Consider the following 17,290-nt stretch of genomic DNA (forward strand, 5'->3'; position numbering starts at 1 on the left):
GTGTATGCGCTTCGTCCCGTATGGAAGATGAATTCACCATCGGATCACCGCCGCCTTAAGCCATCTTAATAGTGTTCTCTTCTTCATCTTAAACACGGTGATATATCTTCTCTGGTGGCGTATTCACATTTACATAAATGGTTATGTATACGGTAGCTCTTGAAATATAAGACGGGGGGGGGGGTGAGACCTCAAACCTGTTGATAATGCTGGTGGTGGTGCTCAGCAGGTTGAGGGATATAAGAAATGGTTGTTTAAGTCATTTTACAGATTTGGTTGATGGTACACGATGATGCGCTCCAACAATTAAGAGAAATGTGCGTAATTGCGCAATTACGGAGCTTTAAAGTTGGGAGCTTTGATTTTTCTTTATTCTAAATATGCTAGATTTGATTGCCCAATGACTCAGCATCCCCATTGGAAAACTGTTATACTATTTATAGTGAAGAGCAAGTTATTGGAAAATTCAGCATTTCTGTGGCGAACCAAGGACATTATTTCCCATATTCAAGGCGCTTATACTATGAGACAGATAGTCCACTATTTTCTATGGGTTTATCAACTTAAATCACTGTCATACTCTTTACCCATGTGGTTAATGTTAACATGAACGAGCCACAGGACCAATGGTCCATTGATATATGAACTTTGAAACCTCCAATATTGAACTGGTCTTAATCTAAAGCCACGATCGGACTGAGTCAAATTTCGCCCTAATCAGACCAGAGTCAAATTTGGTCCGTGTCTAATTAGAGAGCCCGTTCATACCTATACTAAACAATGCTTGAAACATTGCTTAAACAAAGTGTTGGAATCCAATCGACCCATTTGGCACCCGTGAGAACATTTGGGCAAAAAATGCTCGCATGATCTCGGCTTAACAACTTGAACAAACTGTCCCCTAGATATCAAAGCGCTGCCTATGGATAAATCCTTGACCTAAGTGATTGATGACTAAACGCTGTAACTTGAAATACCGCTCATGGAAGCAACTGACAAACTTGATACGCTCCCCGGGGTAATAGTTATGCCGCATGAATAAAACTAGGCTCAGGCTGTTAAAATCCGTTCACCAACACGGCATAACACCATTTATACACGGCGCTATTTTATCTCAGTCGATTTCAACAAAAAATTTAAAAAACGAAACGATATTTCAGAACGTTATTCGTAAGGTTTTATTCGTGTTATTCCTGTTGTCGCGTATCATTAAGGTGTTTCGTTCTCTCCGTCTAATGCTATCGTTGCTACTGGTAGCACATCGTTTTCGCGACGCAAGTGCTTCCGAAAATGACAATTTATGGCCGTAAAGTATTGGACGATATTGGACGCTTGTAATAACCGATGTCATCGCGTTGCTTTATCGGACCACTTTCGGAGTGTGTTTATCTGCGGTGTTCCGATAGTCTTCACGACCCGTCTCAAAAACAGATTTGTGGCTGCTAAACATTTATCTGTATTTGATGCCCTCATCATCGCATAAATTGTTCGCGTCATCGTTCTTTTTTACTGCGGCGATGTCAGACTTAGGTCGGGCTCGCGACTCATTGCAACGTGATTCTCAGCGACCACCAATGGTAGCGTTGCATAGATCCGTTGACCTTACCGGTATATGCCCTCGCAACTATTGGTAAGGCACATGCTCTAATTATGTCTCCCCGGTGGGTTTGAGACATGCCATGGCAGCCTTTGAATTTGGTCGCTATGGCAGCCATCTTTAATTTCTTTTAAGCATGATACAGCCTATAATTCTTGACGGATTTTCATGAAATCTAGTGGGTGAATTGAGGCAGGTGATATGCCCGCTCCTATCAAAAATGGAGGTCATCGGCCATCAAATTCTGCAGCCATCTTGAATTTCAGTGTTAGTATGATACAGCCTACTGTGCTGAAAGGATTTTCACTGAGGATTAGGGGCCGAAAATGGAGATATCAAATATGGCCTCCAGGAAGCCATCTTGAAGTTCTTGTTAGCATGATACAGCCTGCAATATCTGCTGGATATCCATGAAACTTGATGTGAGAGTAAGATGTTTATCTGTATTTGACTATAAACCAATAATTCTTTCTAAGTCAATTAAGTAAACTCTGCTGTTTTTGAAGTACGCTACATGTTTGTTACCCGTCCTCATTTTCTTTCCCCTTTGCTGTTTGCTGACCCGGGGAGACGTAACCGTCAGTGCCGATCACTGCACACTTGACCAGCTCTCGTTTGGTCGTGTTGCGATTTGACCTATGCACCAATTTAGTCATGCTGCAAATCGCCCTATTTCTGCCTTAGAGTTGAGATAAATGTAGCAGCTTCGAGCTCAACCTAAAAAATCAACAAGCCGAAGAATACGGGAGTGAAAATATTAGCTATCCAGATTTTATCGCTGATGTCTTTTTTGTTAAACTTGAATTATATTTAAAAAGTCTCCTTTCTCTATTCTACTTGAGTAAAAGGAGCTTTTTTGGCAATCATTCAAGGCGGTATAGAATAGATATAGAAATTGTGGTTTATTCATAATGCTCTTATTTTGTCGGTCGATTTGATACCATATTCTAGGTTAAACGCTTTTGATTTAAGCGAAATATCCAAAAATCACAGCGTAGAGAAAATGAAAAAAATCTGTAAGAGACGCTTTTACAAATCGTCAGCGTTAGCAACTGCAGCTGGTTTAGATTACGCGAGCTTCCTTAATAGTCCAACCGGAAGACGGCCTTCATTATCAGCGCCTGATAAACAACTGCAGTCTCGCCGAGATCAAACGTCTGCCGACGTCCGCGCGTTTTAATATATCAAATTATTAATCCTTCAATTTCTTTTTCAGCTTCAAATGTTGGGCTACGACATCAGCTGGGCCGCGTTCAACATCATCGAGGTGATGAGCTCGACGAAGTTCACGTATAAGGTAAGCCGAAGAAAAACTTATTTAATTATCGGCACGTTTTTCTATTGAAATGAATTCGGCGCGCGCAGGTTCGCAGTAGGAGTGCCGCACACCGTCGCCGTCGTCGTCGTGGGTTTAAATGACTTTTACGCAACGCATGCAATCACTCTTATCGCGAAAAACGTTTCTACGTGATTAAATTTTCGTGTTATTTTCTTCGGTATCCGTATTTTGAAAAGATTGAAAAAAAAAACACCCAAACGTTTAATGAATACTGATATGGAATAAGGGCGTTTGTAGCTCTTTACATCAATAGTAACCGCGATTACCAGTTAGATCGTCGTGCACTATTTTTGTGGACAATAGAATTAGCTATCTATCTTACACAGACAAACTGGCTTGGTCAAAATTGGCCTGGTCCAGTCCCAAGTTTCATTAAGCCAATGCCTGATTAAAGAACATTTAAATCAGTCGCTTGCTTCAAAATCTTATCAAAACTATGCCCGGTCACTTCAAGAACTGGGTAGTGTTCATACCGAATAATTTGACCCATGCTTAATTTTGGCTCAGGCCTCATTTGGCTCATCTGTTTCAGATAGGTTCACCAGTTTCAACATTCGGCCAAATTTGTTCAAAAATGCTTCGGCGAATGCAAACTTAACCCTTTCATCGCGTCTACACCACAGTGCGGTGTATAAATCAGTGATGAACTTTATTACTACACCGCATTGTGGTGTACAAATGTTGTCAGTAATTAGTGATCAAAAGATGGCAAAACTTGTGAAATACACAGTTAGATAATAGTAACTAACGACACACTCTGGTGCAGTGTAGATGCTTTAAAGCTGTATGCCTGTTATATAACAAATGGGGGGAATTTTTTATAATAATTAAATCATCTCCAGCACTTTCGGGTATTAATTAGTGAGCACTGAAAGGCTTAAGCTAATCTATTATTCTATACCGCTTTCAAATGATATGTGACTCAGGAAAACTGTTAAAACTAGTTTTATTTGAAAATCTAAATTCACCCAAAAAAATGAAAACTTTGGATTTTTACAATCAATTTGCAGATTGCAGTCCCAGGCGTAGAAGAAAGATCTAAATTGAAAAATTTAATCTGAGTGAATTCACTTGGAAATATAACCTGGGGAATGAACTTTCTAGTTATCAATACAATATTCACAGTGAGTTTAATCTTCAGAGAGCAGATCGGCTGCCTTTGTCTTGGTCTCGATGTTGCTGCACTTTGTAAATTGGGAAATATTAAGGAAGACTGTAGACAAGCAGATTAACGCAATCTCCGGGGCGAGTTTTTTTTTACACATTGAGTTTTATGCCATAGGGCTAAATCTCTATTCGATTAGATGATGAGTATTTTTTGCGAGTTTTTCCGGGTCCAGTTTCGATCGTTAGTCGCAAGTAAAAAGAATCTAGAAATTTAAACTGAACTATTATATTACGGGATCAGTGGAAATGAATCCACAATGTAATCCAGATCACGGGTAGAGTATTTGTTATACCCGATCATTGTATTGTCCCCTACGGATTTATTTTGAATTGATCAATTAATATCTCCGTAGTTTCTCTCCGGAAATAACTGTCAAATTTATCGAAATTTTCCCCGGAGGAACGGAAGTTAGGCTCAAGTTATAGCCTGTCTCAAGTTTTTAAAACTGTGGCGGCTATGGCTTCGATGTATCCGATATATCAGTCATTCCGTCCATGTCGGTTGTTGAGAGTTTCCGTCAGTAATCTTATCGTCGTACATAATATTTCCGTGATGAATTACCCGAAGTTCACCGAGTTCTAATGCACCTATGAGATTTCTCCAGATAAGTCTTAGCTTAGCTGAATTCGATTCCATTCATACCTATCGACCGAATTCAAACCATTGATGGAGACGCAAATTTTCTGTTTTGATATTTTATTAAAAACTGGGTTCTTACGGGTTTTGGAAATGTTTGGAAAATAGGAATTTTTTTTTCCAGGCCCTGGAAAAACTATGGAAATTTTGTATTTTCTTTTCTCTATGGCTATTGAGAATCAGAAAATGGTCTAAAAATGAAATTTTCCCTGTATTTTGTATTTTAGACTATAAGATAAAATGGCTTAGTACACATTTGATTACAAACTTCATGAAAACACTTTCTCAAATGGTATTGATTATTGTCACTTATTTACTTAGAATTTGCTTACACGTTGCCTGTTCTGGGTTGGCAATAGGGATATGGAAAATTAGAAAAGGTATAATCTGGGTGTGGAAAAGTTGAGGCAATTGAGAAACCTGTAAGAACCCAGCAAAAACTCTTTTTTCTTGGATCTGATAAAATATCACTCATCATTAGCCAGAAATACTCGTTGCTGAAGTGACTTCATTTCTACACATAAAATATTTTTCCCGTCAAACAGTTCGGTTCCTCGAACAATCTCGACGCACTAATTCTATGAATTAACATCGTCTCGTTTATTTTTGCCAGCGTATGGGTTATTTGGCGGCGTCGCAGAGTTTTCACGAAGGCACCGACGTACTGATGTTGACAACTAACATGATTCGAAAGGTAACTATCTTATCGCCAGTCGTCGGCAAACGCGCGCGGCGGGTAGCGTCACACCCCCCCTGTTGTTTCGAAGATGACATCGATATAAAAACAAGCGGACGAAAAACAAGTTCGTTTACGTTCTGTGAAGCTACGTCGAGCTGTAATTTGATACGAGGCAAACACACTAGCCGCGGAAGGACATTTCGTCGTCGCAAATTGCTCTCCACCAATTGCCCGACACTTTCTTTCGACCGACCGACCGGGTTGTGAAATTCCGGCTCATCAAGCAGAGAACACTATTGCAATTTGATTGCGCGTCAAGCGACTGTAGCTCGTATTTCACTATCCATCATTTTATGGCCGGAGCTGATATAAACCATTTATCACCGCGTAGAGACCGAGGACTATCGGGGACTAGCGTCGGCCACCGCTGCGACGGCCACGGCGGCAGTCGTTTAAGTCCCTATGTCTTGGCTCTCCTCTGTAATGCGCTCGAAAGTGACCGCTAATTATGAAAAAATGGATGATTGATCGCGATTTATCATCGAGCACGCGGATACGCCGTAATGAGCCTTTCGTTCGTTAGATAAAACTGTGAGAAAAACATGGCTACCGGAGCAGTTTAATCGCATTAGCGTAAAGTCTGATCTAGATTGGTCCATGGAATTTTTGAATGGACCGATTTAGACCGACCAAGAATACTGATCCAGGTCCATTCTAAATAGAACCTGTATGTTATAGAATGTACAGAATGGTTCATATCTTTGTATGTGAATAGGAACTTAGCTTTAATTGCCTGTCAATGTGTTTTGTTTAGCTGGACCAGTGATAACAGCTGATTAAAAAATGTATTTGAACGCATAAGCCGCGATCACACGGAGAAGATTTGGCCCGGGCCAAATTGGCACCGATCAGGCTCGGGCCAGATTTGGCCCGTGCCTTATTAGAAAGCGCATTCATACGCAAAGCATATTTGGCACGGGCCAAATTTGGCCGGGCCAAAAATGCTCGTGTGATCACGGCTATAGTCACTGATTTGGTCGGTTCTGGTCCAAATTAGAACGCGGTGTGAAATTAGTGTCAAAGCGGCTATATTGTCCTTAATCAATTTTTGGTATGAAAGATTTGTCATACCCAGAACATCCTGATGATAGATTAGGGTTGGTGTCCCTCTTGTCTATTAAGGCTATTATAGGCCAGCAATATCATCAGGTTCAAATCACTGTCAAGTAGATTAACTTATGTGGATATGACATAACATATCTCTTATTGAATCAGTGTTCTCCATTATGATGGAATGTTAGGCAAGCTGTCTTCATTCTTTAGCGTAACTTTGTGGCCGCTGATGAATCAAAGCCTTTGGTCTCCCCAATATAGAAGATTAAGCTTTATTTTGGTGCAATCTGCTATTTTTCATATGAAATCATTACTTGTTTGAGAGGGGTGGATGTAAAAGTGAAAGGGGGTTTGCCACCCTTTTGAAACCCCTGTCGAGAACACTGTTGAATATTTCTTTCAATTTTATTTGAATTCTTGCTTTTCAAAATTTCAGGATCTGAGCAGTCAGAATATGTTCGACGCTGGTGTAGCATTGACTGGATTGTCGTGTTTCATGACATGTGACCTCGCTCGCGATTTGGCCAATGATATCATGACATTGGTAAGTGTTCATTTCATAGATACATGCATACCCCAGGGCTGATTGTACTGGATTTGACATTACACCAGTTTCGTAATAGTATAACAAATAGATTGAGCCAAATAAAGAACGTTGAACGGCGATTTGTCAGACCTTCTTCATCTAAGACCACTTTTGAACTAAGTCACAACTGAGCCAAAGGCCAATCGTGATTTAAGTAAAATAATTGGCTTACAGTCTCAGGCCAGTTTTTGAGCTCAGTCTGGTATACGAGCTTAGGGCAACGGGCTGCGAAAAAACATTGCAGTTTGTACTTTGACATTTATCGCAGTCAAAATTATGTTTTTGAGTGATTGTACGTGACAAGCCCTCCGGATGAAAAGCGTGTTTTCATTTAGCCCCGTGGTCGTGTAAACACAAAGTTGTAATCTGAAAAACCGAAAGGAACTGATAAGAAAACATTGTTTTAACAGTCCACGCACAAATATCGATTGCAGTTTATGATCGCAACGTCGTCACTGTAATGGCTTTAGGCGATAAAATTCAATAAATTGAGTAAAATTTGTGTGAGGTTTATTTACTTCGATTACACGCTAGATAGTAATGGAATTTTTATAAGAACACTAAATGATGATAATGATGGTAATGTTTATTTTTGTATAGCTCGAAAAACTCGTGATGCTTTATGTGAAACAGAATAAACAATAAGATTATCATTTAAAACAATGCACCGAGCCATTACAATATCTTGTATATAATTCTTGAAAAAGTGAGGTTTTAGCCTCTTCTTAAAAACTGATAGGGACTCGATATCTCAAATAGTTTTTGGCGATGAATTCCATAAGGCAGGACTCGCATAGCTAAAAGATTTAGAGCCAATATTCGTCCTGGTTTACAGAGGATTGACTAATCCAATCCTGAGCGTAGTTGACGGCGTGGAGGAATGTATGGAGTTATAGGTTCAGACAAATATTTAGGTGCTATATTTTAAGACATTAAGTCATATTAGTAATATCCTAAAATAATTACGTTCATGAACTGGAAGCCGGTGAAGTTGTTTTAGAATTGAAGTTATATGTTCACGGCGCATTGTCCTAGTGACGAGTCTAGCAGCATTATTTGGTACTAACTGCAATGTATTTAGTAATTTTTGTCGCAATATTGGCTTTGAGATGATTTTGCTCGTTTGGTGACTCGCGTAATTCGAGACCAGTATCGCGAATATTCGTCGGTTCGCATTTTGATGTAATTTCTCTTGACACGAATCTCATCTGCCGTATCTCGGTTGATATACTAGATTTACCGTGAAATGCGATTCGATATAAAAAATAAATTATCGCGACGACGACAACGTCGATGGTCGGACAGTCGCAGCGCGCGGTGAAAGTGTAAGTGAATCATTCCATCTCGGCGTGAACCCTCGAGATGCATATCTTTACCGTGTCTATTGTCGCCGCACACTTTTACTAAACACCTCACGGAAATTACACATATTCGTGTAAAGGCTCGGTTAACCTTCTCATCTCTCCACCGATTCGTCTGGAAGCCTATTGGTGACGAACGAGATAATTTTGTCATGATTTCAACTCGTTATTCGTCTTCTTATGTCAAAATTTGAGCGATTATCTCGAATTTTGATGTAATTAACTCGAACTTCGACGTAATGACTCGAGGAGTCGAAATCGTGAAAAAATTATCTCGTACGTCACCGACGGGCTTCCGTAGATTCATCTTATCGATGACAAAGGAGTCGGAAAAGGTTGCGTTCTTGCCCATTCATCATTTGTTTTAAAATCGACAGAACTTTAATAAAACACGCGTCGCGCTGTTATTGATTTTCTGACATCGAACGAAGTCAATCTCATCGGAGATTTCCCTCCAACATTATATATTAACTGTTTGTAATAATGTTCCGAATGAACTCCGATAGCGAGTAGATAAAGATGGCTGCCGTGGCAGCTTTACTAGTTTACACGGACAGTTGATGGGTCTTAAACTGCTTAATTAATGCACTTTATCTGTTTGTCTTTAATCTGGTAGTTCTTGGAGGTATGGAGCAATCAATGACAGGTCTTGTAATGGCTTAGACTTAACGCGGTTAATGGAAGGGTGATTGTGTTTGTATGCATACCACCGCAACCACCACCTTCGGCGAAATAAAGATAAAATCCCGTATGTTTTGCGCCTTGTTCAACTCTCGTCGTAAATACGCACGGGGCCCCAGTTGTGTCCAGTCCAATAGATTCATTAAAAGATGATCGATGTTAGATTCGTCGTAAAAAGACTAGCGGTTTGGTGACATGCGAAAGCGACGTTGTTTTCTCAGGAAACATTGTGATAATATATACCCTGTAACCGACGGTGCGTATTTGTCTTTCAGATGTCGTCGGTGAGGCCGTATTTACGAAAGAAATCTATTCTGATCATGTACAAGGTGTTCTTGAAGTTTCCCGAGGCTTTGCGTCCAGCATTTCCGCGGCTGAAAGACAAACTCGAAGACCCCGATCAAGGTAAACGGCTGCTGTCTCGTTCTATTCGACGCGATCACATGGAGCCGATGTGGCCCGGATCAGGAGTGAAATTTGGCCCTTGCCTAATTAGAGAGCGCGTTCACATGTAAACCACTCACTGGATACTTACGTATCAATGCTTAAACAAGGTGAAGTGAGTCACTTTCGGAACCAGTCGCAATTCACATGCAATAATTTGACCAGTGCTGACATTTTGCTCAGGCCTGGTCCGACTTTTTTGGTCGGGCCAAAACAGGCATGGGCCCATTTGGCAACTGTGTGAACAGTTGTTCCGGTCCTAATTTGGCACGGGCCCTCGTGTGGTCGCGGCTTGTCGGTGAAAAAAAAAACTTCTTATTCATACCCCAACTAATGATGCCATAATTTCATACTTCATCACCGGCTCATTACGCCTTCGCCTACAAATGATCACCTTTCCGCGAGAGCCCGGGCGACGGTGTGATCGATTTTTCATGAAAAATCAATTCCTCATTTCTTCACGAGTCATTTTCCTTCTTATTTATTTGCGAAAAAAAAGAACCGAGTTATTAAAAGCATCCTTCGGTCGGTTGAGTCGTGTGAGATAAGTTATTACCGATAGCGAAAACACAGTAGTCCGGTAACCACGTGTCACTGCGTATAGCAACCAGTGACAAGCAGCTGCCAAAAAACACTTAACTAAACGCGCTGTTGTTTCGCATCTTGATATGAAATATTCATAAGATTCTCAGCTTTAGTTTTGTATACATGTCTATAGTTACTCTAATTCATTTGCTGGTGTTTTTTTTTGAAGGGTTTCCGTCTCATTTTGACGCTGATCGTTTTACCAACTTTTTCACCGTTTATGTTCTAGGTGTCCAGTCAGCTGCCGTGAATGTGATATGCGAGCTCGCGCGCAAAAATCCGCAGAACTATTTGTCATTGGCGCCGGTATTCTTCAAACTGATGACCAGTTCATCGAACAACTGGGTTCTCATCAAAATCATCAAGCTGGTATGTATGGCTTTTGGCTTGGTGGCACTGAAGTTTTTTGTATGCCGAAGTTAAACTTTTTTTGCACCCAGCATATAATTGTCTTTTCAATTACATAAGTCCTTCGACCACTGTCTTAAGTCTTATTATTGATTGTAAATCGGTTTAGAACTTTGTCCAGATTAAGAAAAAAAGACGGAAATATCTTAATTCTACTGATCTGGTTTGAAAGACAGATTGAGTTGTATTTCAAGTTGACATTGATAAGAAGTGTTACAAGCTTTAACCATTAATTCACTCAGTCAAAAAACAATTCATCAAGTTTACTTCATTGAAACCATGTTTTTAATTCAGGATTGATTACTGTTTGCAAAATCTTTCAGTCTCTCAAGTCATCAACATTTCACTCAATTGAATTTGTTAATTTGATTGTGTATTTCATATGTTTTTTCCTGTGATCAAACCGGCACTTTTGGCCCGGGCTTATGAGTGAATATCTTATGTCGATTAGCACTTAGAATGAAATGACTTTTTAAGTGTGTCTGGATGCAATCTGCAAGTGTCTGATATTAGTGTTCCGATTTGCATTCAACAGCTTTGTTAACATTGCCCTTACCATTTTCCTTACCTCTTGCAGTCTCTGTGTCAATATTTGTTTTTCATTTCAGTTCGGAGCGCTGACTCCCTTAGAGCCGCGGTTAGGCAAGAAGCTTATCGAACCACTTACAAACCTTATACACAGGTAGAGTTTTATTTTCATCCCATCTTTTCGCCGCCAGTAAGGTGGGGTAGATTTAGGCGTAACTTTTGAGGTTTGATTAAGGACCCTATTTCCGACTAAAGGAACTGAATATTGCATGTTTTGAGTGGTGCTGAGTCAAATTTTTAGAAAAAATGAAAATTGAATACACCTGCGCATAGCTTCAGTCCAACCAACTTATCGAATCATCATTCTAACCTAACTGTATCCACTATTGAGATCAACCTCTAGTTGATTATAATCCAGACGCCTCAGACAACACGAGCTTGTGGCCGCACTTATTACACCAACCCCACAAAATACATGTTCCATGTAAATGTCAACTGTCACACCAGGATATAGGCAAAATGCTTAAAAAAGAATCGAAACTTTTAACCCTGCTTTTAATCTGTTAATATGGCTCTACAAAACAAAAAGCGCATGCGCTGCTGTGACCAGTGCATGTCGGGAATACGTTGTACTATCGAAATGTATATTTGATCGATCCCAACATCAACTTTGATGAATTCAAATTACTTCTAACATATTATGGAAAAAACACTTATGCAATGAATGACGTAACTGTCCTCCCAACGAAGCTCAGTTAAGGAATTGCTGCTGGATAAATGAAGTCCCCTGACTGTCGTGTAGACAATCACTGAGCTTACAACAAAGTACTACAAATATTTACACGTCTCAAAACCATTCGTTGAACGCGTTCATCGTCTCATCCGATACGACGCGCGCGCCGAAACTTGGCTTGAAATTTACTCCAGAGGCCTCAAGAGTTCGTCGGCGGTTGCTCTAGTGTTTCAGGAGGTAACTCCGCCGATCAAACAGTTCGCGCTGATGTTTCTAGAGACATTCAATCTCTATTAGTTGATATTGAACGGTAAATTGACTGTTAACTGATATTTTAATGAGAAAACGCAATCGAGAGACTTTTATATCAGTCACGATTCTACCAGGCGCACGCCCTCATCGTTTATGTTTTCGTCGTTATCAACCTTGCGTATAACTCGGTGGTTAATTGACGCAATGAAATTTGTTGAATCATGGACGTGTAAACTAGGTTTGAATAAAACGAAAAAATAACACTACTCCATCATCCCTGTGCTCTAAGGCAGATTGCGTCCAGCTATTGAAGCAAACCGTATTGAAAAACCAGCGAATTAACTGATTTGTCGGTGTTTCGCGACCGTGTACGGCTCAGCACGGCAAATTATTGAACATCGTTTTACTCGGAAACTCGCCGTGTTTGATTTGCAAACCATGCTTCCGCTGAAGAAACTGTTTTCTCAATGCGCCTTGTAAATCGTGAAATCCACACGGTCGGCTTATTTTGCAAGAATACCCGAGGACAAAAAACCGGTAGGAGGTGCCTGAGAAGCAAAATGTTCTACGTTTTTTTTTCGTATTTTTTCCTTAAATTCCCATGTTTGTGTTACCAAACCTAGAAATAATTGGACGGACTACAGCTTATTAGTGCGCGCTCAAAAACTATAATAACCAACCCATTTATTTATCTCCCGACTTGTTGCAAATGATTGAAAGACGTCAGCCTTTCTTCAGCCAAAATCTTGTGTCATGCGTGTGCTACCGAGTTAGGCAAGGTTTACTGCAGTCGCTTGTGAATTATTACACGCGTAAATATACAATCTAATCAATCTTTCCACCAACGCATCATTTCTCATCAATGTCTTTTATGATTTTCTTGCAGTACATCGGCGATGTCTTTACTGTACGAATGTATAAACACAGTAATTGCAGGTTAGTGAGCCATCCGTTTAAATTTCCTACAGCCATTTCGCGCCACGCCTTATACAACATCGTAAATGGCAATCATAAATGCGATGCCAACACTCCATTTCGAATTCGAATCCCTATTTTATTATTCGCGCAACTGAAATTCGTCGGTAAATGGCTTTAGAAGATTTAATACTTTCTTCCTATTATTTTACGAAATTTGTCGTCGTAGTCGTCGTGTTAAGATTCGTTCGTTTGCGTTTTTCGCGACGCGCGGTCGGGTGAAATTTTTCATAAGAACTTGTCGCGGTGATGCGAAGCGTGCGAACGTCGCTTCGCGTTGAATTGTCTCTCGTCGTCGTTTCGCGGCGAATAACCATTAGTTCGAATATACGCGTCCAATCCGGCATACTTCCTTCTTGTCACTGTATCTCGTTTGGTTTTCATTCGATGACAAATTGTCCGACGGCGGTTTCTTTATTGTTTGTTAAGTGCCGAGCACCGGTCGAATCGGTTCGAGGAGATGTGTAACATCTCGGCAAAGCGGATATTTTTCAAAGGCACCGGCGAGTATATTAATAATCAATAGAAATTCCAAGTATATTCAGCCATATGTATATAATATGATATATATATATATAAATATATATCTGGGAAGGAACAAATTTTCACAATATTGACCAAATATTGGCAGCAGAGTGTGCTGTGTTACCCCGGGGTATAGGCTTGCTCGCCTGGTTTCTAGCTCAGTCGCAAGGCGCTGTTGTTACAATTCGATTCTACGCACGTCTATTAAGTCTTCATTTGATAAGTCGTCACGTGACCGAAGTCGTCTCTAATTTTGAGGCTCGAATTGTGTTTCGTATTTAATTTGAATAAGTCATTAACTTATTGACTTACACTCCCAACAGCTACGACTTAAGCTTGAATGTCATCTCATTTGTTTGAGTCTCACTTTGATTTGATATTTTGAAGCGCATTCGATATTTTGACTGCAGGGGGAGGAAAGAAAAATAAGTCGTTACTGGCCGTGGCAAGTACTAATGCGCATGCGTATGGCTTTAATGGTTGTTGATTTATTGTAGGATTAGTTCCTACCTGTATAACATCCGCTATTCGCAGGAAGATAAGGATAAAATGTGATGCATCGTTTCTGCTGATATGCGCTCAGACGGTGTATAAAAATCATCATCTTACAGCGCGAATTATTTTCGCATATCGATGCCTTCATCGTTTTATGGAAAAAGAACGCGTGTATATTCAATTTGTATTGAACTCATAAATTCAATAGTTAAATTTAATTGTCTAAAATGAAAGTTTGCGGGGTGAAATTATGATGTGAAATGCGGTACAGTAGATTATTTGATATAAGCAACAATTAGGCCCGTGCGTTCATATGTTAACCACTGACTCGATGCAAACTGAGTGAATCACTTGCAGAATCAGTTGCAATTCACAATAATTTGACCCTTGCTAAAATTTGGCTCGGGCCTGGTCCGGCGTTTTTGATTGGACCAGATTTGTCATGGGCCCTTTCGGCACCTGGGCAAAAAGTTGTTCCTGGCATAATTTGGCCAAAAATGCTTGTGTGATCGTGACTGCATTGACATGACAGTCATAAGGAATAGGGTTTACAGGAATAGATGTAATATAGTAATAAGTTTAGGAGTGGTATTTCTTCGATGGCACGTATACCAAAAATTCACCATGATTATCATGAAATTGAGATTGATTTAGCCGAACTGGGTGTGGTCTTTATGGATGAATTCATCTACTGGATTACAATGAAATGTTTGCGATTATTAGATTTGACTTATTCCACTATCACGCGAGTATTTTGGCCCGGAACAACTGTTCACACGCGTGCCAAATAAGCCTGTGCCTCCTGGCCAAATTTGGTCTGACCTGGTCTGAGCCAAATTTAGAATGGATGAAATAATTGCGTGTGAATTGAAACTGGTTCTGGAAGTGACTTAATGCAATGTTTAGTGGGTGATTTGCATGATGAACATGCCCACTTATTAGGCACTGGCCAAATTTGACTCGGGCCTGATCTGTGCCTATTTGACCCGAGCCAAATCGTCTCCATGTGACCGCAGCTTATTTCTCAGCCACCAGCCTCAGGGTAGAAACCCTTTTGCGGAATAGCACCGGCGAATAGAATATGCTAGCATCGAAAAATTTGAATAGTTTTTGTATCAAATAGCGTAGGCTGTAAAAGCGGCGACAGACTGACCTGCCACTGAAGTGCTTACCAGTACTTTTCTAGTTTTGTCCACTTCTGCCCGTCTCTCGAGGCCTCTCTCTCGAAGACAAGAACTCTGGACAAACATTCGGGGATATAGATCTTATCTCCAATTAACCCCCATCTTCCACTCCAAACACCCCCCTAGCACCCCCCCCCCCCAGAGCTCTACTCGTGTTCTAGAAGGAAGTATGCCTCAATTTATTTGTACAATATGCATAGTCTTATCTGTTGTTATCATTTTTTCCCCCTGACTTTCTTACAGTCTTTGTATATTACTAACACACGTTATATTGATCTTTTCTTTTGATATCGTGTGACTTTGAATTACACGCACAAATGCACTCTATGAATTATTATGCGTCCCGTAGTAAGATTAGTAGTTATCGTGTGTTTTCAATCATATCGTTTTGTTTGATGTTTATCTCGTACGGGGGGGGGGGGGGGGGTTCCGAAAATAAAAATCGCCATTGCGACTACCGCGATTATATCTAATTCAGCTAAAATGATATTAATCCTCCCAAACATGGGATAGCAGAAATAATCGTTGTGCCGATGGTGATTTGTAATTTTGTTGGCCATCGGTCTCGTCAATCCAGGAGTTACGTAGTTGACATCGGTAAGAAAAAGAAACCCCTGAACCTAACGATGATGCCCTGAGCGGTCCTCGCTAGTTCGAGAAATATTACATTCAGTTATCTTCATGACTATGTATTGTGAATTAATTATCGTAATTTTATCATGAATATTATCGTTTTTACAATCGATATTTTTTACTACTTTATTATTCTTACACGTCTCTACTTTCTCTCTATTTTTTCTCTTTCTGGAAACAGGGCAGCATTAGTCATTCAAACATTGTATTTTCTTTCCTTTACACTTACAGTGCTTGTTTCTATATCTTCAGGCGTACCGAATCACTCCGCGTCAATTCAGGTATGGTATTATACGTCGAAACATTTCACATCATGTAATGATATTAACGATATGATAATCCTTATAACCTGTTTACCTACTTCGAACGCCTTAAATCTTGTCTTCGTCCGTGCTTTCGAGCGACTTGCTGGTCTCTTTTCGAAAGTTTCCCCCCTCCAACTTTCCGCCAACCGCTTGATAAATGAATATCTGACACTCAGATATGCTATCAGACGTTTTATTGGACATTCTTTTCGATACGCCGCCTTCCATCTCGATATCGAGGACATTTTCGCCTTATGAAACGAATTCCGTTACGGCGGGGGGACGAAGCGGGGGTCGGGAAATTGTCTGCGCGATGACAATTTTATGAACGCGTCGAAACATGTAGCAAATAGTAAGAGTAATTTCCTGTTAAGCGTCCGTTGATGTGACGCGCGGCGATTGTCGGTCAGTTTTCGAGATAAATTGCCTATTAGCTGATAGGATGATCAATTTAAGACCAATATTTGGTTCATTGGCCCTGGGAGTATTCGTTCCGTCAGATCGTAGATTGGTTCGCCTCAGACTTCCACGAAATGCATTGCCGTCTAGCATTGCGCGTTTTCAGTTCACACGAGTTCATCGGCGAAGTTTGTACATAAACACGTACGCTGCGTATAATATATTCATACATTCTACGTGCAATTAATATTTCTACTAATTAGATATACTTCGTTAATTGTTTCCGGCGATGAATGAATCAAATTTACTGCGTGTTTATCATCGGTAAGTGCACGGAATTGATGGCACAGGAGTCCATTTTCCTACCTTGCTGTTTGCTCTAACGCATTACCTTGTATATAACCCTACTTCGGAAAATGAATAACGGCAAAAAGTCTCCGTATGACATTGTTGATTACTACTGATTACCACAGATCGTATGAACTCGAATAACAATTTTGTATTCAAATCAAAATGGCTAGCGATATGCTAATGTTGAAGGGGGTTTCAGAAGCCGGCGTCATTTCTGCTCGAAAGGCCTCTGCTGTTCCGAATTAGCCAAATTACATTGCCAGGTTGACTAGTTACTCGAAGACAAGCTATAAGGTGTAGTGCATTTATTGCT

The 17,290-nt window shown here is 40.3% G+C and overlaps 1 protein-coding gene across 2 annotated transcripts in view; it reads left to right on the forward strand.

Moving 5' to 3' along the window:
* LOC141900731 (AP-3 complex subunit delta-1-like) overlaps positions 1-17,290 on the forward strand; it is a 41,586-nt gene that overhangs the window by 9,787 nt on the left and 14,509 nt on the right. Inside the window, exons 3-10 of one of the 2 annotated variants that reach the window (XM_074787752.1) lie at positions 2,814-2,894; positions 5,354-5,434; positions 6,969-7,076; positions 9,436-9,565; positions 10,419-10,558; positions 11,206-11,279; positions 12,997-13,046; positions 16,154-16,203. In XM_074787752.1, the coding sequence (XP_074643853.1) occupies positions 2,814-2,894; positions 5,354-5,434; positions 6,969-7,076; positions 9,436-9,565; positions 10,419-10,558; positions 11,206-11,279; positions 12,997-13,046; positions 16,154-16,203 (714 nt within the window). The remainder of the gene's footprint in view (positions 1-2,813; positions 2,895-5,353; positions 5,435-6,968; positions 7,077-9,435; positions 9,566-10,418; positions 10,559-11,205; positions 11,280-12,996; positions 13,047-16,153; positions 16,204-17,290) is intronic. The other variant, XM_074787753.1, reaches the window with a different exon arrangement.

The sequence above is a fragment of the Tubulanus polymorphus genome, chromosome 2 (genome assembly GCF_964204645.1).
Source record: "Tubulanus polymorphus chromosome 2, tnTubPoly1.2, whole genome shotgun sequence".
Classification (NCBI taxonomy): Eukaryota; Metazoa; Nemertea; class Palaeonemertea; order Tubulaniformes; family Tubulanidae; genus Tubulanus; species Tubulanus polymorphus.